The sequence below is a fragment of the Phyllobates terribilis genome, unplaced genomic scaffold (genome assembly GCF_046119375.1).
Source record: "Phyllobates terribilis strain yellow unplaced genomic scaffold, ASM4611937v1 Scaffold_4__5_contigs__length_816908805, whole genome shotgun sequence".
In the NCBI taxonomy this organism is placed as follows: Eukaryota; Metazoa; Chordata; class Amphibia; order Anura; family Dendrobatidae; genus Phyllobates; species Phyllobates terribilis.
The window spans coordinates 112,488,772-112,514,582 of record NW_027362764.1 but is presented as its reverse complement, the minus strand read 5'-3'; the positions used below and the strand labels follow the sequence as shown (position 1 = coordinate 112,514,582).

General features: G+C 41.6%; 1 protein-coding gene across 1 annotated transcript in view; it reads left to right on the top strand.

Annotated features, from left to right (window-relative positions):
• Positions 1-317: 317 nt before the first annotated feature.
• Positions 318-25,811, top strand: part of UBE3C (ubiquitin protein ligase E3C) — a 150,022-nt gene continuing 124,528 nt past the window's right edge. The window contains exons 1-8 of the mRNA XM_073677688.1: positions 318-447; positions 8,422-8,534; positions 10,283-10,336; positions 10,696-10,770; positions 14,360-14,500; positions 15,973-16,088; positions 18,347-18,504; positions 25,168-25,321. Coding sequence (XP_073533789.1) covers positions 8,469-8,534; positions 10,283-10,336; positions 10,696-10,770; positions 14,360-14,500; positions 15,973-16,088; positions 18,347-18,504; positions 25,168-25,321 — 764 coding nt within the window. The 5' untranslated portion in view covers positions 318-447; positions 8,422-8,468. The remainder of the gene's footprint in view (positions 448-8,421; positions 8,535-10,282; positions 10,337-10,695; positions 10,771-14,359; positions 14,501-15,972; positions 16,089-18,346; positions 18,505-25,167; positions 25,322-25,811) is intronic.

Below are 25,811 nucleotides of genomic sequence, written 5' to 3'. Positions count from 1 at the left end.
AGCCCCCCCCCCCCTGCGCTAGGCCCGGCGGTCCACCTCTGTCACACCTCCTGACAGACACAGCTCCAGTCTCTACAGCATTCGAGCCGCAATCTCTGACCTGCAGCAGCGCGACCTCCACAGCCGTCACGTGGTGCAGACGTCACGCGAGCGGCAACCACATAAACATTCTTCAGGAATGAGCCGCTCTAGAGAATCGCTGTTTTTTTTTATTTAAACAAAGCTTTATTAATCCGTAACATTACCCAGTGACGTCATTACGCAATAGGAGGACATGTGATTGACAGTCTCTTTCTTCCAACCAGAGGCAGAGGGCACTTGCCGGTAGCAACCAATGTTGTGAACAGACTGAGCCGGGTTGCTAGGGGCGGGACTTCCGTTGTGAAGGGAAATGTCCAGAGCTGCTGCTGTTTTTGTTGCTGAGTGGTGCCCGGTCTGAGCTCCCAGGTAACGAGTCACCTGTCATAGAGCAGAGGAGGGAGACCCCGGGGCGGACAGGCCGGTGGCAGCCATAGTCCAGCACGGCGCGCATTGTTAGCCTCCTTCCCTTGTCATGTGTCCGTGCTGCTGAGTCATATGTGACAGGGGAACCCCAGAGTCGTCCTGATATAGGAGCTGGCACTGTGACGTCATAAACGTGACCTCACTGCTGTCCTGGGCTTTGTTCTGTGCAGGAAGCCATGGGGCTCATGGTGGCCTCTGGTGCTGCCCCTTATGGCAGGGGGAGAGCTGCCAGCATTGCCCCCTTGCCCCCAGCTCTGCTTCCCTTATCCACCTATGTGTTCCTCAGAGTAGCCCACCTTATAGAATAAGTGACCCCAGTGTCTGCCGTCCGGGCAACGCCAAGGCTCCCACATGGCCTCTCCTAGTGATTAAAGGGGTTTTCTGGTCAGGGAAGTTATCAGCCAGCCATTGGATATGTGATAACCATAATGGGGGGCTTCTGATTGCTGGGACCCCCAAAGATCACCAGAACAGGACACTTTTATCGCTCCATTCATTCTCTATGAAGCCACCTAGCACTTGTCTTTTTCCGTCAGTCCTATAGACAATGAATGGAGCGACTGGCGGGAGCAGGCATCTCTGCTGCACTCAGACTGCCGTATAGATCAGAGCGAGACCAGAACACAGTGCTCGGTGGCTCTCCTGACCCAAGCATGACCGATGCATAGAAATATATGCAACTGCCCCGCTCAGGTCACAAGAGCCGCTGGCCAGTCCGGGCACTGCGTTCTGGTCTCGCTACGATTTATACGGCTGTCTGACTGCGCCCTGACTGGGATAAAAGTTCCCTGTTCTGGTGGTCCCAGCTGTCAGACCTCCATCTATTAACAAGTTACCTCTTTCCGACCAGAATACCTCTTTATGCTCCAAGAAAATGGTATTTTTTTGGTACAAACTCCAACTTGCTCTTGCTCTATTTTATACAATCTAACACATTCTATCAGTTACTATACAGTAATGACAATCTGCCTTAAACAGAGTGACATTAATGCCTCATAACAATCAATAAACTATTAATATATATGTATGATGGAAAGTTCCCTTTAAGTAGCCCCAGGGTGCAGGGCTTTGCAGAAGGGTCTTCTTGAGGCTTTTTCATGGTTGCCTCGGCAATACTGTCGCCATGAGGTTACCCATACCATAGGGACCAGATAAGGGCCGGCTGATATGATCTAGTGTCTGGTAATTCTTCAATTAGTTTTACTACTTGTCAAACTGAATATTATCACCCTGTATTGTAGATCTATAATTGTCCAGTACTTAAAGGGGTTGTCCATGCGTACTCCTGAGCTGATCAGTCCTCGGATGTGGAGAGACGCTAGTGCACACTCAGTGGTATTGTTACTGAGGATACAATATGACGCTCAGTGAGCATCATGCAAGGGTTCTATTGGAAATAGAAATACAGCTCAGCCAATCACTGCGACTAGTGAACGGTAGTTCTGTCCATTTACTGTTGGCCTTGGATGTTTTCTGGCTGGTCAAGTTTGCACCTCTGCAAGAGAGATGTGCAGCCTGTTACAGACACTGAGGTCCTTAAGGTCCTTATGTACTAAAACAATTGATGTCCTTTGACATTTGACTTCATTGACGACGTCCTATCTCTGCAACAGGCTGAAAAAAATCAATGAAGCCAATCAAAAAGTGTGATATTGATCAGCACTACTTACTCCATTTAGACCTCATGCTTAAAGTGATGTGTCTCAGAAAATGACCTGTGATTATAAAACTCACTTTTTATGTTAAATGTGTTGTTTGTTTTTTTTATTTTATTTTGTTTCATAACACTATATTAACAAAAATACAATTCAAATTTCACACTGTCCTATTTTGTGTTCTTCATATGGATTTTAACAGCAATAGAGTGACAAAGACCACATTTGTTTGTTTGCAAGTATAAACTGAGCAAATGTCATTGTGAAGGGAGGTGGAGGAGGTGAGCTGTGCCATCATCTGTACAAAACAGGAAGTATGAGTCTAGTGTAAGGCCTAGTGGCAGTGTGAAAATTGCTAGGTTTCTGATTTTATTATATAGGTAGTGATATGAAAATTTAAAAAAAAACACGATCAAATGTAAAAAATACATTTTTCAAAAAACCCTTGATTGAAACAATAAGTCATTTTCTGATGACACGTTCCCTTTAAGAACTATGATAAAACCAAGGAATGGCCCATGTCATAAGGTGATGGCCGGATAAGATGCCTTCACTTGGGCTATCTGTGTGGCCAGGAGCAGAGGCTGCTGCGCTTAGTCCTCTTCATTCTCTGAGTCAGTGGTGATTCACAGAGGTTGGACCTCTACCAACCATGTGATGGCATAGCCTAGAGATGAGTAAGAAATATGCTATTTTGACCTTGTTCACGCCAGGTTTTTGTGGTGTACGTGACATACCCATAGGGTATGTGCACACGTTAAAGATGTTGTCCACTACTTTTTCATTGATGACCTATCCATGCAGGAGACTTCAGGATTCTCATTCACTTTACTGGAATCAGGAAACCCTTCAAGTTTTGTTCCAAACTGTGCAGAAAAAGCACTACAAAGGCGCAACAAAACTGCAACATGTAAACAGACCCTAAAGATGTACTTTAATGGATGTTTGTATTTACGTAGATAATCGTTGGAAAAATGCAAGTCAAATCTTTTTTTCTTATTATAGGATGCAAAAACGCAATCTGCTGTGCTTTTTCATCCTTAACCCCTTAATAACATCTGACGTACTAATACGCGTCTGTGCCCTGGGACTTAAGAGCCAGACCCGTATTAGTACGTCATGGCGATCGTGCGCGCACACAGGCTGTGCGGGCGCGATCGCCGCCGGGTGTCAGCTGATTGTCACAGCTGACACCCGGTACTATGTGCAGGGAGCGGTCCTGCACCGCTCCCAGCACATTAACCCCCGCGATGCTGCGATCGAAGTCGATTGCGGGGGCAAGGGGAGGTGATCGGCGATACTCACCTCCTCTTCTGGCTTCCAGCGCAGTCTGCAAAGGCTTCCCGGGTGTTGCCATGACGACCCGATGTCGTCATGACAACATCCGGGTCACCAGAGAGCAGGAAGATTGCTTGGGCATGCGCAGTGCATCTCCAAGCAATCTTCACACTGTGCACTTCTGACAGCCTTCATGGCATAGGGATGGTGCTTCATTCCTGTGCCATGCAGGCGATCAGAAAAAAAAAAGTGAAAGTCCCAGAGTGGGACAAAGTAATAAAGTGTATAAACTGTGTGAAAGTGGGGAAAAAAAAAAAATGTGCAAAAATATTATAAAAAAATAAAAAAAATAATACACCAAAAATAAAAATATAATGTACCCATCAATAAATATTATTATAAAAAAAAAACAATAAAAGTACACATATTTGGTATCGCCGCGTCCGGAACAACCTGACCTATAAAACTGTCCCACTAGTTAACCCCTTCAGTGAACACGGTAAAAAAAAAAAAAAAAAATGAAGCAAAAAACAAAGCTTTATCACCATACCGCCAAACAAAAAGTGGAATAACACGCGATCAAAAAGACGCATATAAATAAAAATGATACCGCTGAAAACGTCATCTCGTCCCGCAAAAAACAAGCCGCCATACAGCTCCATCAGCCGAAAAATAAAAAAGTTATAGCTCTCAGAATAAAGCGATGCTAAAAAATATTTTTTTCTATAAAATAGCTTTTATTGTGTATAAGCGCCAAAACATAGAAAAATGATACAAATGTGGTACCGCTGTAAACGTACTGACCCGAAGAATAAAGCTACCTCATCAATTTTACCACACGCGGAACAGAATAAAAAAAAAAAAATTCCTGAATTGTTGGTTTTTGTTTATTCTGCCTCCCAAAAATCGGAATAGAAAGCGATCAAAAAATGTCACGTGCCTGAAAATGGCACCAATAACAACGTCAAGTCATCCCGCAAAAAACGAGCCGTCACATGACTGTCTGCCAAAATCTGGAAAAATTATAGCTCTCAAAATATGGCGATGCAAAAACTAGATTTTACAAAAAATGCGTCTTTTAGTGTGTGACAGCTGTCAGTCATAAAAACCCCATATGATTCTGGCATTGCTGTAATCACACCGACCCGAAGAATAAAGTCGTCTAATCACTTATACCGCACAAGGAACGGCGTCAAAAATAAACTCTTGGGTTAGGATTGGGCTGGGTTTGGGGCTAGGGTTGTGCTGGGGCTAGGGCTGGGGTTGGGATTTTTTTTCAAAAGTAAGAAAAAAAGATGACGATATGGCGACTAGTGTTGAGAGCAAGTGCTCGCTACTTGAGTTTGCATCGGGTGCTCTGGTATGCATTGAGTATCGTGGGTATTTGAGTGACATGCTCGAGTCTCTGCCCCATATGCTTCGCGGCCAAAAAACTTTACGGGGATTGCCTGCCATGCATGAGCGATCCCCGCATGTTTTTTTTTTGGGTGTCTAATAACCGTGAAACATGCGGAGCAGGGACTCGAGCATGTCACTCGAGCACACGCTGTACATGGTGCATACCTGAGTACCCGATGCAAACTCAAGTAGCGAGCACTTGCGCTCAAGAATAATGACAACTTATTCAATATGATGACCTAATGTAAACAAATTCTGTGCCGTACCTCTGGTTTCAAAATGTTCACTATACACCTTAATAAAATCCTTGAGGGGTATAGTTTCCAAAATGGGGACACTTGTGGGGGAGCTCCACTGTTTAGGCACATCACGGGCTCTCCAAACGCGACATGGTGTCCGCTAACAAATTGAATGGAAAATCGGCTCAAATTGTTAGCGGACGCCATGTTGCGTTTGGAGAGCCCCTGTGTGCCCAAACATTGGAGCTCCCCCACAAGTGACCCCATTTTGGAAACTATACCCCCCAAGGCACCTATCTAGATGCATAGTGAGCACTTGGAACCCCTAGGTGCTTCACAAATTGATTCGTAAAAATGAAAAAGTGTTTTTTTTTTCACTTTTTCATTTTTACAAATCAATTTGTGAAGCACCTGGGGGTTCCAAGTGCTCACTATGCATCTAGAAAGGTGCCTTGGGGGGTCTAGTTTCCAAAATGGGGTCACTTGTGGGGGAGCTCCAAAGTTTGGGCACAGAGGGGCTCTCCAAACGCAATGTGGTGTCCGCTAACAATTTGAGCCGATTTTCCATTCAATTTGTTAGCGGATACCATGTTGTATTTAGAGAGTCCCTGTGTGTCCAAACATTGGAGCTCCCCCACAAGTGACCCCATTTTGGAAACTAGACCCCCCAAGGCACCTATCTAGATGCATAGTGAGCACTTGGAACCCCTAGGTGCTTCACAAATTGATTTGTAAAAATGAAAAAGTGTTTTTTTTTTCACTGTTTCATTTTTACGAATCAATTTGTGAAGCACCTGGGGGTTCCAAGTGCTCACTATGCATCTATAAAGGTGCCTTGGGGGGTCTAGTTTCCAAAATGGGGTCACTTGTGGGGGAGCTCCAAAGTTTGGGCACACAGGGGCTCTCCAAACACAACATGGCGTCCGCTAATTATTCAAGCAAATTTTACAATCAAAAAGTCAAATGGCGCTCCTTCCCTTCCGAGCCCTGCCGTGCGCCCAAACAGTGTTTTTTCCCCAAGTATTGGGTATCTGCGTGCCCAGGGGAAATTGCACAACAAATTTTGGGGTCCATTTTTTCTTGTTACCCCTGTGAAAATAAAAAAAATTGGGTCTAAAGTAACATTTTTGTGAAAAAAGTTAAATGTTCATTTTTTTCTTCCACATTCAAAAAATTCCTGTGAAGCACCTGAAGGGTTAATAAAGTTCTTGAATGTGGTTTTGAGCACCTTGAGGGGTGCAGTTTTTAGAATGGTGTCACTTTTGGGTATTTTCTGTCAAAAAGACCTCTCCAAGTGACTTCAAATGTGATGTGGTCCCTAAAAAAATGGTTTTGTAAATTTTGTTGGAAAAATGAGAAATCGCTGGTCAACTTTTAACCCTTATAGCTCCCTAACAAAAAAAAATTTTGGTTCCAAAATTGTGCTGATGTAAAGTAGACATGTGGGAAATGTTATTTATTAACTCTTTTGTGTGACATATCGCTCTGATTTCAGGGCTTAAAAATTCAAATTTTGAAAATTGCAAAATTTTCAAAATTTTCGCCAAATTTCCGTTTTTTTCACAAATAAACACAAGTGATATCGAAGAAATTTTTCCACAATCATGAAGTACAATATGTCACGAAAAAACAATCTCAGAATCAGGGGGATCCGTTGAAGCGTTCCAGAGTAATTACCTCATAAATTGACAGTGGTCAGAATTGTAAAAATTGGCCTGGTCATTAACGTGCAAACCACCCGCTTAAGGGGTTAAATAATAAAGATCCGATTTTTTTTTTTATAACATTGGAGTCTGTATGGAAGTTTTTTCATGATTTTCATCTATAATAAAAACATTCTCAATCTCTTGGGTCATTTAAAAAAAAAAACACCAAAAAACCCCCATTTTCATTGTCATTAGATGTATATACAATGACTTGCAAAAGGTCGTCCCCTCCATGCTACTTGTGTCCTAGCTGCACAAATAACTAATAATCCAGCCACTGAGCGCACACCGAGTGCCGCCATACACACTACATGGCACAGCTGCGAGTAACCTGGCTGAGAACCTGACATGCCAGTGTCTCTGATTACCTGTGAATGGTAATGGTGCCTAGCTAATGGTTTACTGGCTATTTTCCCCTATATAAATAAAGGGAGGATTGGGAAAGTACGGTTACACAAAGTATTCCAGCCCGAGGCATTTATCACCTGTTCACTAGCTCGGTAGAGCTGCGATGTATGGGATCTCCACTGTTCGGCAACATGGGGGACCCAGATCCTCCCAGCCTCAAGGAGGAAAGTGCATGGAGCGGCTGTGGTCCATTTAAAGACTATGCCACTGACAGAGACCCTGTTTATGCTTTTTCCTTTACCAAGCTGGGTAGCAAAAAAAGGTTACATCGTAAATGCAACTCTTTTGGCCAAAAAAAAAAGAAAATCGAGATTGCAGTAAAAAATGGCTGAAAATAACAAAGCTAAATTCCGAATTGAAATATCCTCATCAAACGAGTTGCCCTACAATAGACATGTATTGCCTGTTTACAGAACATGGTGATAATTGCCTGATTGCTGGAGGCTTCACTGCGGGCTTCCTCCATAATCACCAAAACAGGGGTCTAGGTCCTCTTTTCCCCCCTTACTTCACAACCGCAGTACTTTGAATAAAGCTGCTGTCGAGCATGCTTGCTTCCGCTCCATTCAAAGTCTTTGGGTCTGATGGAGTACGGCGCTGCAGACAGGAGAGGGATGAGAACACCCCTCTACACACCGACACTGTGTGCTCTCGGCTCCTGCAGTGTCAGTGTGTTCATGGCCGAGGATTCAATTCAGGCAGTGCTGCAAATCGAGTGCTGTCAATCAGCATAACGAAAGGTGCGGAGGATTGCAAATGAGGGGGCAGAATGGTGCACTGAGCTCTTGGTCATGCCAAGGGTGCACCAAAGCCCCCCTCGCTTATTTATAAAACATTGTTATATAAAACGCAATACGTAAAGTCACATGTAAAGCATGGAATGAATGACGCTATAATAGTAAATAATAATAATCTACACTACAAATATGATTATTATTTTTTTTATTTCTGATTATTTTATGTATTTATAATTATTTTTTATAGACATATAAGTCGCCTATATGTATGTATAAATGGCTTAATTTGAGTTTTGGGGTGACAGACTCCCTTTATTCACTAATCAATATTAATTATTATATATATATTATATTAATCAAAGTCCGTAGGGGAATAACCCCCCCCCCCCAAAAAAAAAAACCATAATAAGATTATTAAAAATAACTGAGCTCTGTTCAATGTTTAGATTTTTTGTTATATTGGATAATTGCTTCCTGACGTCTCTTTATTTTTTAGTGACCCTCCCAAATCACCATATGTCCTAGATGGGATAAACTGCAGCCATGTTCAGCTTTGAGGGAGATTTCAAAACCAGGCCAAAGGTATCACTGGGAGGAGCGAGTAGAAAGGTAAGAAATAATCACATTGTATTTTCATATAAGATTTGCCCAAAAAATACACTGTGTCCAAAGGGGTGTGCAGCGGGCAGCAGTGGCAGTTGTGCTATGGAGACAGTGGTCCATCGGGCATAGTGGTCCTGAACCAGACATCGCCTTTTGTCTATTGTATCTGTGTATAAGATATCCTGTATAAGTTTCTTATTATTCTTCAAGAACTGTGCTGTCCAGCTTTATCTCGGCCTCCCATGTGCTGCTATAACTGAGACGCTCTGCAGGCATTATTCCAAATGTCGGGTAGGATGGCACAAATATAGCAGTCAACATGTTATTCAGTTCCTGATTAACAGGTGTCCGTGGCCTTGAAGGTATTTCCCACTTACTTGATCACGTAGAATGACATTTAACCCTGTTTTAAAGACGATGTAGTGTTGCTTCCCTCTGTTGAACAGTAATGCAGGCTGCAATTACTAATATTCTCCATTAAAGCCTTTGTGTATAGGTATATAAATCTTTATAGGGGTTTTAGCACATATTCTATGGCAGAGTGCCGTGCTATTGCATCTGTGTGAGCCCTGGGACTATACCTTGTATCAAGGGCTCAGTGATCAATGTTCCCTCTCATCCTTATCCGCTACTGAGCAGAGAAGTTTGGATTTGGTGCTGTTCTTTCTACATCGGGCTGTCCGTAACAGCAACACATATACATGGCTGTAAAGTGCATTATCATTTGCAATAGTTACCATAGTTAATGGATAATTGTCTGCATCCCTGGTGGTCTAGATCAGTGAAGGGGGCTGATGTCAGTATCCTAAGTGGTTTACAGCAGAAAAAGCAGGTACTCTAACCTGGTGGTCTCCACTAGGTAACTCCTCTACAGGCTCCAGCATTATCTCTGTAGCTGGAAAGCTGAAGCTAAAGTAGCTAGGGTATGTCTCTCTCCTATGTTACCTTGATTTTCACAGAATGCCCCCTATTACCCCCTCCCCTCAAATAGACTGCTGTCCATACACTCCCATCACTTTCTCAAGAACCGCTCTCCTCAGCCCGCCCCTTTCTCGCGCAGGCTGCTCTCCCCAGCCCACTCCTTTCTCGCGCAGGCTGCTCTCCTCGGCCCGCCCCTTTCTCGCGCAGGCCGCTCTCCTCGGCCCGCCCCTTTCTCGCGCAGGCCGCTCTCCTCGGCCCGCCCCTTTCTCGCGCAGGCCGCTCTCCTCGGCCCGCCCCTTTCTCGCGCAGGCCGCTCTCCTCGGCCCGCCCCTTTCTCGCGCAGGCCGCTCTCCATCTTGTCTTCTCGCAGTCTCATTCACATTCTCTTCCTGTCCCTCTCTCCAATGACTCCACAGTTTGTAGTAGGATACTGATCGTTCAGTTCCCTGTTTCCTCCCTGCACTGATCATACAGATGAGCAGGGAGATGGGTATGACTGTGCAGCTGTCGAGCGGCTGCACAGTTCTCCCTATTACTGGCCAGAGAGCTCTGCCTGATCATTCAGGGGAGTGCTCAGTCAGTCTTTGCTGGGGCATATTTTTCTTTAGCATGGGGAGTTTTAAGGCTGCCTGGTGGCTAAAAGGGTAAAGTTTTGATGACCGGATGCTGTTTCACATACTGTTGATCCGTTAGTACACTAAATGTCTTTTCTAAAGAAAACTTCTCTGAAATTGAATATGGATTTTAGCAGACTTGTAAGACTACTTATGATGCCTCCATCTGTGATATTGGATGAGGATTATATATTTTAACACTTTAAATTTACCTTCTAGGAAGAAAAGGCTTCTCTGCTTCATCGAACCCAGGAAGAAAGGCGAAAGAGGGAGGTAGGATAATGCTAATGAATCTATAGTGTTATCATCTCCATTGGTTTTTAGCTAAAATCTCTAAAGAACATGGCAGCTGCAAAGAAAGTAATGTTAAAAAGTAAAAAAAAAAAAAAAAAAAATGTTGTTGCACATGTGCCTACCTTTTTACCTGAATGAATCCAATGTGCAACCCTTTGATGGAGGGTCCGCCACCGCACTATGTTCTCTGCTTCCGGACACTGTTAGTAGAGATTCACACTATTAGTTTAGGGTCTATTCACCATGTTATGTTTGTGATTTACGAAACTATGAAGAAAACTGAAAATAAGTTTAACAGATGAATTCACAGGAGTCTGTTTTAATGATTTTTCTTACAGGAAGAAAGGAGAAGACTGAAGAATGCAATAATTATCCAATCCTATATAAGAGGCTACAAGGACAGAAAGCAGCAAGTATGTATTGTACTGTACAGTTATATTCAACATTTAACACAGATGACAACTCGTAGTCTTAAAGGGAATTTACCACCAGGTTTATGCTGCCTGTCTGAGTGCAGCATAAAGTAGTGACAGAGACCCAGGTACCAGTGATGCTCACGTTCGTTGGTGCATTACATTGTATAAAATCACTCTTTATAAGCTGCAGCTCTGGAGTCTTCTCAATGTAACGCAAACACTGCCGAGTCCTCGATATTCATGAGTTGCTGGCTAACCCTGCCTTCCCGCTGCTGATTGACAGCTTTGTCCTCTTGAGAAAACTGTTGATTGACCTGGAAGATGGTGGTATGCTGCATCCACACATCCACGTGTCACAGTCCGAGTGTGCAAATATCAAAGACTAATTGTCCCTTCCAAACAGAGAACATGTGCATACTAAGAGTAGCCATCTCCATACATAACTAACAAATAAAGTTGCACTCTTCAGCATTATAGCTTGCAAACGTGAAATATATGAAATTGGAATTGCACTACTACTCTAGAAAATAGGAAAAAACAAAGATACTTAGCACATAAATTGGCCAATTCGTGTGTGCCCAGCGGCCACGACAAGGCGATCCTCTTTCCTGGAACCTATCCTAATGTAATTCCTCTCCTGGGCTGATAGCCTGCATTTATATGGGTAGGTAGGATCCTGAAGATCACAAAGTCTTGATTCCATATATAAAGGGAATATCTTTTACCAACTAACACAAAAAGCCCTTTTATCTATTTATTATGAAAGATAATCTTTAATAGTCATATTTGACAAATATAACATGCATAAAGTGCCCATAAAAAGTGACCTAGTGCAGGCAGAAATATACATTCATCATGATTAATTTTTCCTATTTTCACACCTTCTTACTGAAGACGATAATCTTTCATTACTTGATATATAATATATAGGTGTGAACTTGAACAAAAACAGCCTATACATAATAGGTCACTAATCTTAAAAACAGCAGGAGAAGGTTATTGTAGGTGGGACTTATGAATACATATCTATTATTTCCCAAACTGCATCAATATACCACATACATGTCAAGGGCTCAACCCTATATATGGAGTCCTTAATCAGATGCTTTACACATATTACAGTATGATATTCACAAGGTTAACAGTGCTAATCCCCCTCACAATTTGAGTTTATATAATAAGCTGATACTCCATTCCAAAATACTTTTTCAAGACAATAACATGATCAAAGATAGGACTTATCTGAAATATGTATTTAGGTTGCCCCCATCATTCCTCCAAACTCCTCGACGCGTTTCCCCGTTGTTTAGTGGTTCATCAGGAGAAGATCATCCTGCAGAGAGCTCTTGAAAAAGTATTTTGGAATGGAGTATCAGCTTATTATATAAACTCAAACTGTGAGGGGGATTAGCACTGTTAACCTTGTGAATATCATACTGTAATATGTGTAAAGCATCTGATTAAGGACTCCATATATAGGGTTGAGCCCTTGACATGTATGTGGTATATTGATGCAGTTTGGGAAATAATAGATATGTATTCATAAGTCCCACCTACAATAACCTTCTCCTGCTGTTTTTAAGATTAGTGACCTATTATGTATAGGCTGTTTTTGTTCAAGTTCACACCTATATATTATATATCAAGTAGTGAAAGATTATCGTCTTCAGTAAGAAGGTGTGAAAATAGGAAAAATTAATCATGATGAATGTATATTTCTGCCTGCACTAGGTCACTTTTTATGGGCACTTTACGGGCACTTTATGTATGTTATATTTGTCAAATATGACTATTAAAGATTATCTTTCATAATAAATAGATAAAAGGGCTTTTTGTGTTAGTAGGTAGGATCCTGCTGTGATTAAAACCAGCATAGGCTGATGGGTGGAGTGGTCGGTCAGAGAACCTACATATACAAATATCAATGACTGACTGTCACTTGTGAACAGGTGCACACTAAGAGTAGCTAACCCTGCCTTCCTGCTACTGATTGACAGCTTTGTCCCCTTGAGAAAACTGTAGATTGGCCTGGAAGACAATGTTATGCTGCATCCGCATGTCATGTCACAGTCCGTGTATGGACTGACCCTGGGTCTCTTGATCCAAACTTGACAGCCTCAAATATGCGTTGGCGCTCAAGTTTAGGTGAGGAGACTTGCAGACAGTCCACGCATCATATCCGTACTTGGACCTTGACACATGGATGTGTGAGTGCGGAGTTATGCTAAAATCCAAAATTGCCAGTGCATGTATTACATTGAGAGGACTCTAGTGCTGCTGAGTTACTGGTTCTATTACTTTCGACCTAATGAAGGCACATACCTTTTAAAGGAGTAATCTGGCTTTGCTCACTTCCACATCAGGAGATGAACGGGATCGGTGACTTTAGTTCCGCAGATATCTGCGTGCGCAAGCAGCAAGTATTGCACAGAGCCTATTCTACTCTAAAGAATAGGACCTGTGTACGATAGCTGCCGCTTGTGCACACGAGAACATGAGAGTTATCTGTAGATATGAGCCGGCAGCCCTGCTTGCACATGGAAGCCGACAGACATCTGTAGACATGACGTCACCGACCCCGCTCGCCTCTCGATGCAGAAGAGACCTGATGCGTATTACCCCTTTAATTTTATCACAACATATAATGGTTCTGTGTTTGCATCTGTTTTAATTTCACACCATCTAACCATGTAACCACACACCTCATAGAACATCCACTTTGCATCCAAATTCATAAAAAAATCAATCATTTATTGCACATTAAAACTGACATTGTATTGAAATTAATACTCTGGTAGACAAAACCAAAATGGGTCTTTTACTGGTGCTGAGCAGTGCATTGCTGCCCTCAATAGGGGTCAGAGCTCATTGCTCCAACTCCATTCTAATCTATTGTGTAAGTTAAAGGGGTATTCTCATCTCCAAGATCCTATTCCAATATATAGTAAGTGTAATAATAATAATAAAATAATATTAGCAAGTACCTCCAATTAGGAATGTAGTATAGTTCTTCTGATTCGCTATGTTACTTACCCCATGTGTAGGGCACTGCAGTAGCTTAAGTATCTATAGTTACTCATATAGTGACAGTTAGTTAGCTGTTAGTGATCGTAACCATGGATACCTAAGCTACTGCAGTGCCCTACACATGAGGTAAGTAACATAGCGAATCAGAAGAACTATACCACATTTCTAATTAGAGGTATTTGCTAACATTATTATTATTATTACACCTACTAAATATTGGGATAGGATCTTGGAGATGGGAATACCCCTTTAATATTATAGTTAAAGGGACTCTTGTCAGCACAAAATGACTGTTCATACCAAGTACAGGAGCTCAGGGCGCAGTTGATGGAGCAGTACACAGTGCACCTTCCTTCCTAATTGCTTTACCTCTTCAGAATCCAGAGGAGGACAGAGATAGAGGGAGAAGCAGTAGGTGTGAATGTGCACTGAACTGTTGGACCACGACAAGGTTATGCCGAACGCCTCTGCTTGGTTTGATCAGTCATTTTAATATGTACGATTTGGCCAGGCTGACAGAAGTGATGCTGATTTTCTAATACTTCTCCCTCATTCTTAGTACTCCATCCAAAGAAGCGAGTTTGATTTCTGTGCTAGCTCAGCTACTTCCAGTATACCTTCATTGGATGGGAAATACCTTACACTTCTTGTGCGGAAACTGCTCTTTTTTTACAAACAGACTGAAGATTCCAAGCGTTTGGTAAGATCAATGATAAAGTGTTGTCAGTCTCATTAATTTCACTGTGAAATAAGAATCCCTCTTCTTGTTGTCAGCACACCATGTAATGTCTGTGGATGCTAGTACACAGTTTTCAGTTATATCACATTATCACTGGTAGACAGATATTTCCACCAGGTTATTGTAATAGGGGGCAGTGCAGGTGAAGAAAGTGACGACATGTAGTTCCATCTAACATACCTGCTTTCTTACAGTGTAAGTAGGAAAGCTTATTGTAAATTAATGGTTAGGTTCAAGAGCATGTCCAGGAATTTACTTCTATATTATAGAACATCAGTGTAAATTTCTGGAAAACCCCTTTAATTTTATGTTTGTCAATCTGCAATTTTGTTTACTTAAAGGGGTTTTCCAATCTTATAGAAAGAAAAAACAGAAAAGTACCTAAATCTATCTGAATGCCTTCACACTAATTCCTCTGTAGCTGAGAGGTATTTCTCTTGTATTTTAGTTATCTTGCCCATCTCGGTATAGCAGTCGAGGTGAGTGATGTGTAGCGTTAACGCTCCCCCCCCATACACATTAGGTACAGTGATTCCCCATACCCAGGAAATTCCAATATGGTGATTTTTTTTTTTTTTCTGTCCTCTGACGTCATATGTCAGGAGACCCCCATACATATTAGCCTTTCAGATGATCCTGCTGATATCAGTGGGTTCAGCCGACTTTGTGTATGGGGCCCTTAAAGGGGTTGTCCACTACTTTATATGATCCCCCAATGTTTTCCCCCAGGGCCCATAAGTGTCTCTCTAAATACCTTGTGTTGCAGATAATGCATGTGAGCGGCGCTATCACTGACCGCTCACAGGCATCGCGTGACCCCCGGCTGCAGCCGACTCTGACATCCGCTGATGTCACGACAAGTCCAGGCTGCAGCCGAGGGTCCGTCTTCTGCGTTGTACCGGTGGCTGCTGGGTTGTGGGCGAGGTTACCCCGTGCGTCACAGCCAGCATCCACCGCGCGCTCTCCCTCTCCTCATTCACTGGGAAAACGCGCGGTGGAGCGTGTCACTGATGTCACGCCTCACTTGACATGACATAAGTGACGGGTCACGTGATGCCTCTGAGAGGCCAGCGATAGCGCCACTCACAGGCAGAAAAGGTACCGCAAGGTATTTACAAAAACACTTCTGGGCCCCGGGGGGATACATTGGGGGTTCATATAAAATAGTGGACAACTTCTTTAAGGTTACAGGAGCATGGGTATGTGAGTAGGGGAACGGCAGGCATCTCCGTACATTAGTCAGTGTCTAATCTTAGTGCAGTTACACAGTTTTTAAGACCGGAAAACACTTTGACACTGGAATCCCTAGTGAAAAGTTTATGAACAAAAAAGTTGCACTCTTGCTACAAGGATGGTATCTTTGAATTAATTTCCTCTTTATCAGGACATGTAATTTAGAGACCACTTAGTATGTTTGTTCTTCTTCCTTATAGATATGGATTTGTCAGAACTTGATAAAACATAATTCCCAGTTTGTAAAACAACTCGTCGGCCCAGATAGACTCACCTGTCTGTACCAAATCAAGAGGCTCTTGGGGTTATGTTGTAGGTAAGTAGATCACAAATGGTATTTTATTCATGCAGTGCTTGAAGGGAATCTTATCAGCAGGTTTTTGGTATATAATCCGAGAGCAGCATGATGTAGAGACTGAGAGCCTGATTCCAGCGATGTGTCACTTACTGGTCTGCTTGCTGTCATTTTGATATAATCACAGTTTACTCTGCTGCAGATCTAGCAGTGCTCAGAATGCTTAGCCCTGTATAACCCCGTCCACACCACTGATTGGCTGCGTTCTGTGTACACTGTATATTTATAGAAGGCTGTCAATCAGTGGTGTGGGCGGGGTTACACAGAGCTGTTGACTAGGAGGCACGAGACACCTAGTCCTGTAGTGATAATATCCTGCTGATAAAACACTTATTTATTGAAACTTCAACTCATAGCCACATTGCTGCAATCAGACTTTATGTCACTACACATTGCTGCTCTCAGATTACATAGTAAAAAAACTGCTAACAGATTCACTTTAAAATGAGTTCCAGATACAGCTATGCTTTGCTGTGTTTTTTTGGCTTACGGAACAGCCGCACTCAGCTTTTTCTTGTAGCCCACCAACTGTAGCCAACACCTGGACAGAGATATTCCCGCCTTAGCCACAAATGGCTGAGATAGTATTCATGTAAATAGATATCTGTAGCAGGTCTAATGCCAATAACAAGCCTAGAATTTGCAAACAGAAGAATTAAAATGAGGGTACTAAGGATAGTTTCCATACACTTATATGAAGTTGCAAGCTTGAAGCCTGAGGCTGCGCTACTGAGTGATTTTGTTGACTCTCTAAGGGTATGTTCGCACTGTGCCGTTTTCTGCCAGCTTTTGAGCAGCTCCGCTCCTAAGAATACAAGAAAAAGTGCTCACAAAACACTCAAAAGATTCTTCCCGTTCATTTTGTTGCAAAACCAATTTGCTTTTTAACTGTTCAGGCTTTTGGGTGTCTTTTAAAATCTTTAAGAAAGTGACTTGTTTGAAGTGCCTTTAGATGTAAAACACTCCAAACTAGGCGCTATCTAGTCAAAGCGCTGCAAACAAATGCTGCAAGAAAAAAAATGGGAAAAAAAAAAAAAATGCTTGAAATTTTCTTTAAAGACCTCATTAGGCAAAAAAAACCTTCAAAAACTTCCCAAAGAAGGAGCATTATCTGAAGCAGTTTCCTCTAAAAATCTCGTCAGCCAGAAAATAACTCAGTGTGAACAAACTGTCCTAATTTCTGCAGCATTGTCACATATATCCTATGTGACGTGTGTGTGTGTGTGTGTGTATGTATATATATGTTAGGTGGACACAATGATGTATTTGCTGATTTCTCTAAATATGTGCACACCCCTCCAACCTACTGTTATAGTACCTTTTCATTATGTTCGTTATGGGAAATAGGATGTATAGTTTGTTGTATTAAAGGTGTTGTTCACTTGCAGTTAGATTTGTCCCCTTACTGCAGTTTGCTATAGTAAAAAAAAAAAAAAAAACAACCATCTAGTCTCACCCTCCCCAGGTCCACAGGTGAGCCTCTGCTGCTGATCCTGGTATCTGTCATTGGCTGCAGCGCTGACGTCATGCCAATTACTGAGCTCAACGGCTCAGAATTGGGCGTTCCGTCTACATGGGAACACCCCCTACTTGTCAAGGTGATGTCAGCACCGCAGCCAATGCCACAAGCGGCAACAGCTACTGAGACTCACCTTTGGACTTGGGAAAGGTGAGTATAGCGCGTTTTTTTTTTTAATAGCAAACTTCAGCCAGGGGACAGCCTGACACTGTAGAGGGGTTTTAAAACATTTTTTGTGATAATGGCCATAGGTAAGGGATCCATATAAAATAAAGAAAGTCGTGTTACTTACCCCTTAAACCTCCGGTGATGTTGTCCTGTCTACACAGTCACCTGACCACTGAGGTTGTAGGATCAGATGACACATGGATGGACCTCAGGTTCATTTTCAAAAAGGGATTGAATATTCCCTAATGCAAAACTTTTTTTTTAATGGTAGCAGCTTAGAAGAGGCTTTTGCCATTGTACAGCTGCCTAAATGACTGGACAGCCGGAGAACCCGTCAGTGCACTGTTTGGTTAATCATCCTTAGTTGTTCTACATCTGTCTAATATCTGTCATAGCATTTTGCATTTTACAGCAGTTTAGAAGAAGCAATACTGAGATGCAATGTCCGGTCAGATGCTGAAAGATTGATTTGCGAAACGCGCATCTATATAAAATCATGTCTTTCTTTCCCTTTTAACTTTCTTCAATATAGGTTATTACAGCATTGCTACGATGACAGCCTCAATGTTGCACTACCCATGAGAATGGTTGAAGTCTTTTCATCAGAAAACACTTACTTGCCTGTCCTAGACGACGCCATGATAGTGGCCTCATTAGTTGAACAAATTTTGCACTACATGATTCAGAAAGGTAGGTAAAGTTCACAGGTGATTTCTGCTTTTTTGGGGGCTAGGACACAGCTTGGTATAGATAAAAGATATCTATTTTGGTTAATGCCAAATAAAATACATTTTAATGCACTTGGCCTATGGGTTTGATGAAAAGAACAGTGTGTTGTGTTCGGCTAGCTCCATCAATCCAATAGACAATGAATGGAGTGGTTGAATGCCCACCCAATCTCCCAATTAAAGGGGTTGTTCTTTGCTAGTAAATGGGTAAAATTGCAAAGTGCTTGTAAAAACAAAAGGTAACATTAAAAATCCTCTAAGACCACTACTGATCTTGACATATTGGAAAATATTTTCATCTGGAATCTTCATAATTCAGCAATGGAAAGCTAAAGCTTTGCTCTTAATTTTTTAGCATTTGTATTTCACCTTTGCTCAAGTTTATCTATTATAAAATTGCTTTGAAGGGAAAGTATTATCAGAAAATGAAATATTGTTTAAATCAGGTTTTTATTTTCAATTTTTCTTTATAGATTTTTTCACTGCTACACTCAAAATAAAAAAACAAACAAACTGGAAACTTACAATTCTCACCCTGGCTACAAGGCCTTATACTAGACTTCCACATCCTGTTCTTTACAGAAGATTTTGAGCACTCTCATCAACACAGACAGATGTCAATGAACGATAACACTGCTAAATACTGTAGATAACACATGATCCAGTACTCACAATGGGCGATGTTACAGTTCACCTCCTCCTCCTCCCTTCACTGTGACTTTTTCCCCAGGGCTGTGGAGTCTGCGTCTGTGTCCATTTTGGTGGAGTCGGTATAAAATATATAATAAATTGGGTACAGTAGTTCAATACAGTTTGTGGGGAATATTTTTTCATAAGAATTTGGGAAAGTTATGAAATGTCCTATAAATGTCTGTCCTATTCCTGATCTAAGGGTCTAGACTTTTAGCTGAGATTAATCTGTGCTGCAGTAAATTCATTACTTAATGAGGACCTATCACCTCCACACACATTATGGTATATTACAGGAAGGAGACTGTAGATCTAAATTAACATGAAATAAATTACCTTTGGAAGAATTACTTGGGTTATGAAATAAGAGAATCACAGTTATAGGAGCTGCCATCTTGGGGTTGGCGGCTCAGCCTGCTGTGTTCTGAGACACGCCCCCAGAGGCTGGTTGCTAGGCAGCGCCTCTGCTCAGCAGTGTAGTGACCCTAAGAGCTCATTTATCAAATGGTTGTAATAGAAAGGGGGACAATCTATATAAAGGGGTCTCCTGCCTATATATACTATGTGTAGAGCCAAAGAGAAGACTACGGAGTAACCACAGCATTTATCACTCATATCTGCTAATAAAAATCCACATTTACATCTCCTGGCTAAAAATGGAGCAAGTTGAATAATAGAGGTCAAGCAGCGCTCCAGTGGAAATAAGTGAAAAAGGCCGACTTTATCCATCCAGATCAGATGGGGAATAAAGTCTGTATCACTTATTTTCAGTGAAGTGCAGTTTCCATTGTATTTTTTCCTAATTTGAAGGTTTTTGGCCGGTTGCTGATATTTTTACATATATCTCTCTATATCTATAGCAAAAAAAACGGAAGGCAGCGCTCCAAAAGGTCTTTGAAAAAATATGGATTTTATTCGCCCGGTGCGGCGACGTTTCAGTTGCGGACAACCTTCATCACTGCTTGATCACTGCACCGCAACCGAAACGTCGCCACGCCGGGCAAATGAACTCCATATTTTTTCAAAGACCTTTTGGAGCGCTGCCTGCCGTTTTTTGCTATACTGTCTATACTTATGGATATCTGTTTGGGGGCCTTGCACCTGATATTTTGAAGATATGGTGCTATTCCAATTTTGACTCTATATCTATAGATTTATATATAGCGCAACTTTATGTAACTGCACATTATGGTTGAGCTCCTCTGTCTATATAACACACTTATGCTTATATATGTAGCACTCTCTCTTGTTATATATAAATATGTATGTGTACACAAATATACCTGTGTAATATATAGTAGTATATACATTATGCAGGTATATAATCTATACACACACGCGCATATATATATATATATATATATATATATATATATATATATATATATATATATATATATATATATATATATATATATATATATATATATATATACGCGTGTGTGTGTGTATATATAATATATTACACACACACACAAACGCATATATTTTATATATATATACATACAGTGCAGACCAAAAGTTTGGACACACCTCATTTACACTGTGTTCCAAATTATTATGCAAATAATACTTTCTCAGATTTTCCCAAATTACCTATATGAATTGCAGTCATTGTAATTTTCCACTCAAATAACTATTAGAGTACAATTGAAAGGTTTTTGTACAAACTGCCTATGATAACAGTATATTTTTTAAAAAATAAAACACTCAAACTGCACTCAAAATGCATGTTCCAAATTATTATGAACAGCAGAGTTTTCAACCTTTTCATTTTAATAAAGAACAAAAAAAATGGTCATTTTTGAAATTATAATCATTAGCAGGTTATTACAAACTGAAATCAAACAGTTTTCAACTCAAAACTTTATTCTAGGTGATGTAACATTTGCACATAGGACCCCTTGTTCGAAAGGAGCTTCTGAACTCTCTCGTCCATTGAATTTGTCAGGTTTTGGATGGTTTCTGCTTCAATTGTTTTGCATGAGGACAGAATACCCTCCCAGAGCTGTTGCTTAGATGTGAACTGCCTCCCGCCATCATAGACTCTCCTTTTGATGATGCTCCAGAGGTTCTCAATGGGGTTGGGGTCAGGGGAGCATGGGGGTCACACCATAAGTTTGTCCCCTTTTATGCCCATAGCAGCCAGAGATGCAGATGTGTTATGTGCAGCATGAGACGGTGCATTATCAAATGTAACATCACCTAGAATAAAGTTTTGAGTTGAAAACTGTTTGATTTCAGTTTGTAATAACCTGCTAATGCTTATAATTTCAAAAATGACCATTTTTTTTGTTCTTTATTAAAATGAAAAGGTTGAAAACTCTGCTGTTCATAATAATTTGGAACATGCATTTTGAGTGCAGTTTGAGTTTTTTATTTTTTAAAAATATACTGTTATCATAGGCAGTTTGTACAAAAACCTTTCAATTGTTCTCTAATAGTTATTTGACTGGAAAATTACAATGACTGCAATTCATATAGGTAATTTGGGAAAATCTGAGAAAATATTATTTGCATAATAATTTGGAACACAGTGTAAAGATTTTTCTGTATTTTCATGACTATGAAAATTGTACATTCACACTGAAGGCATCAAAACTATGAATTAACACATGTGGAATTATATACTTAACAAAAAAGGGTGAAACAACTGAAAATATGTCTTATATTCTAGGTTCTTCAAAGTAGCCACCTTTTGCTTTGATGACTGCTTTGCACGCTCTTGGCATTCTCTTCATGAGCTTCAAGAGGTAGTCACCGGAAATGGTCTTCCAACAATCTTGAAGGAGTTCCCAGAGATGCTTAGCACTTGTTGGCCCTTTTGCCTTCACTCTGCAGTCCAGCTCACCCCAAACCATCTCGATTGGGTTCAGGTCTGGTGACTATGGAGCCCAGGTCATCTGGCGTAGCACCCCATCACTCTCCTTCCTGGTCAAACAGCCTGGAGGTGTGTTTGGGGTCATTGTCCTGTTGAAAAATAAATGATGGTCCAACTAAACGCAAACCGGATGGAATAGCATGCCGCTGCAAGATGCTGTGGTAGCCATGCTGGTTCAGTATGCCTTCAATTTTGAATAAATCCCCAACACTGTCACCAGCAAAGCACCCCCACACCATCACACCTCCTCCTCCATGCTTCACGGTGGGAACCAGGCATGTAGAGTCCATCCGTTCACCTTTTCTGCGTCGCACAAAGACACGGTGGTTGGAACCAAAGATCTCAAGTTTGGACTCATCAGACCAAAGCACAGATTGCCACTGGTCTAATGTCCATTCTTTGTGTTCTTTAGCCCGAACAAGTCTCTTCTGCTTGTTGCCTGTCCTTAGCAGTGGTTTCCTAGCAGCTATTTTACCATGAAGGCCTGCTACACAAAGTCTCCTCTTAACAGTTGTTGAAGAGATGTGTCTGCTGCTAGAACTCTGTGTGGCATTGACCTGGTCTCTAATCTGAGCTGCTGTTAACCTGCGATTTCTGAGGCTGGTGACTCGGATAAACTTATCCTCAGAAGCAGAGGTGACTCTTGGTCTTCCTTTCCTGGGGCGGTCCTCATGTGAGCCAGTTTCTTTGTAGCGATTGATGGTTTTTGCAACTGCACTTGGGGACAATTTCAAAGTTTGCCCAATTTTTCGCACTGACTGACCTTCATTTCTTAAAGTAATGATGGCCAGTCATTTTTCTTTACTTAGCTGCTTTTTTCTTGCCATAATACAAATTCTAACAGTCTATTCAGTAGGACTATCAGCTGTGTATCCACCTGACTTCTGCACAACACAACTGATGGTCCCAACCCCATTTATAAGGCAAGAAATCCCACTTATTAAACCTGACAGGGCACACCTGTGAAGTGAAAACCATTTCCGGTGACTACCTCTTGAAGCTCATCAAGAGAATGCCAAGAGTGTGCAAAGCAGTCATCAAAGCAAAAGGTGGCTACTTTGAAGAACCTAGAATATAAGACATATTTTCAGTTGTTTCACACTTTTTTGTTAAGTATATAATTCCACATGTGTTAATTCATAGTTTTGATGCCTTCAGTGTGAATGTACAATTTTCATAGTCATGAAAATACAGAAAAATCTTTAAATGAGAAGGTGTGTCCAAACTTTTGGTCTGTACTGTGTATATATATATATATATATATATATATATATATATATATATATATATATATATATATATATATATATATATATATATATACCGTGTTTCCCCGAAAGTAAGGCCCTGTCTTACATTAATTTTACCCCCAAAAGTCCCACCCTGCCTTACTTTCGGGGGGTGCCCTACATTGGCGGACCCCCCCCCCCCCCGAAACCCCCCACCCTGCCTTACTTTCGGGGGGGTCTTACTTTCGAGGAAACACGGTATCGTACCGGTACCGTACACACACTGACACATACAGCCCCATACGGCACCCATACACATACCGTACACACACACACACACAGAGAGAGTTTCGGAACTTACCGTTACTTTCCTTCTGTTTCGATCTCCTCTGCGGTGCCGGGCTGACGATTCGGATGCCGGGGAAGCTGGACCAATCGGAGCGAGCCTGTAGGCAGTGACGTCGCAGCTGATTCGGCCAATCAGCTGCGAGCCGGCTGACTGGCCAATCACAGCTCGAGCTGGTGGCCAGCAAGGACTAGGGAGCCTGTGACGAACAGGCTGATCGGCCAATCAGCCTTACATTCCCCGCCCCCCCCCCCCCCCCCCCGCTACCCTGCCTTACAATCGGGGGGTGCCCTACATTGGCGGACCCCCCGAAACCCCCCACCCTGCCTTACTTTCGGGGGGGCCTTACTTTCGGGGAAACACGGTATATATATATATATATATATATATATATATATATATATATATATATATATATATATATATATATGCACACACTGCATACAGGTATACAGATATATAAAAATACACACACTGCACATATATACACACATATATATACACTTGCACTGCACACACATATACCCATGGTGCATATATATACACACACACACACTGCATATAGGTTTACATACAGTTCTCACATGCACCATACACTCATGCATGAACTTTTCATATATATGCAGACATTTCACACATGTATTCACACAATTATACATATACTGACCATATGAAGTAAATAACACCCCTCTTTTCTGGCACATATCTTCCTCAGTGTTTAGCTTCTGTTTCTGGCAACATCTTTCTCCTTTCAATGTTGCTTGTGGTCACAGTGGGGGAGGGGTACAATCACTACTGGAGGCTTCATTGCTGGACAGTGTGAGCAAGGGAACTGGGAGGTGAAGGAGGAAACAGGAGAGCAGTCTCCAGCTCACTGCCTGGTGAGTTATGGAGCACAGCACATACCCACAGCTGCCCGCTGGACTGATCACATCCAGCTCAGAAGGGGGAATTCCCTTGCCTGGCTGCGACTTCAGCTGAAGTCGGCTCTGTTGAGTGGAGGCTCATGCCAAGAAAGGGAGTTTTTCTCCCACTTAGTATATGCCTTGTTTATAATGTTTTGGTCAAATGATAAATGTTATTACATCTGTATTTAATTTAAATAATAAAAAAATTAGTGATAGGTGCTCTTTAAACATGAGCCATGTATGAGGGAGTCGGAGTCGTGGAGTCGGAGTCGGTGTCATGGAAATTGAGAAGTCGGAGATGGAGATTTGGCTTACTGACTCCACAGGCCTGCTTTGCCCAGATTAGAGCATGCTCAGATACGGCTTGCATACAAATAAATAGGGTCTTGATGAGTCTTATTTGCTAATGTCCGTGTGAAGAACCGGAATCATTTATCATCCGAATGTTGCAGGATAGACTTGTCTGTTTCCTAGAGCAGCAAACCTGACGTAATCTTGTAGAAGAAGATGCAACGGTAAGTCAGAATTTCTTAAGCTTTTTCTAATGTAAATCTACTCTTTTGTTTCTCAGGATACTACAGGTCACTTTTCTTGTTAATTAACAACAAACTTCCATCCAGCATTGAATATAGCGACGTCTCCAGAGTCACTATAGCAAAGATACTATTAGAGAATGTTATGAAACCATTGCACTTTATATACAGCTCCTGCTCTGATGGTGCGAGGTAAGAAAGGACTCTATCCCCGATTTATTCTTACTGTTGAAATGTATTATGAGAAGCTTTGCTGTCGTCTGCTTGGACGGTCTATACTGGAGTGGTGGTTGTGCATTGCGTAGATATGGATTTAATGTTTGTTTATGCTCATTGTGCCCCAAGTGAGAAGATTGAGGAACTTGTCAAACTTTTGGAATTCCCTCCACTTTTACCGTGTTTTATGGTATTGGATTAAGTTTTGTTAGACAAAAGAGAGGCCCCTGAACTGCATATATCATTACTGAATGCTCAGTGGTCTTTTTAAAGGGGCTATTTGGCAATACTTCCGCTTCGTAGATGAGCTGTGCCAATGATGTTACGACTGCACACATTTGCCGAGACACTTGTACGGTCGGCAGGTATAGTGCTCGAGTCCTTTTCCAATGAACAAGATACAAGCATGATACCTGCCGATCATGCGCCTGCCTCAACAGATATTACCTCATCAGTGCTCGCATCT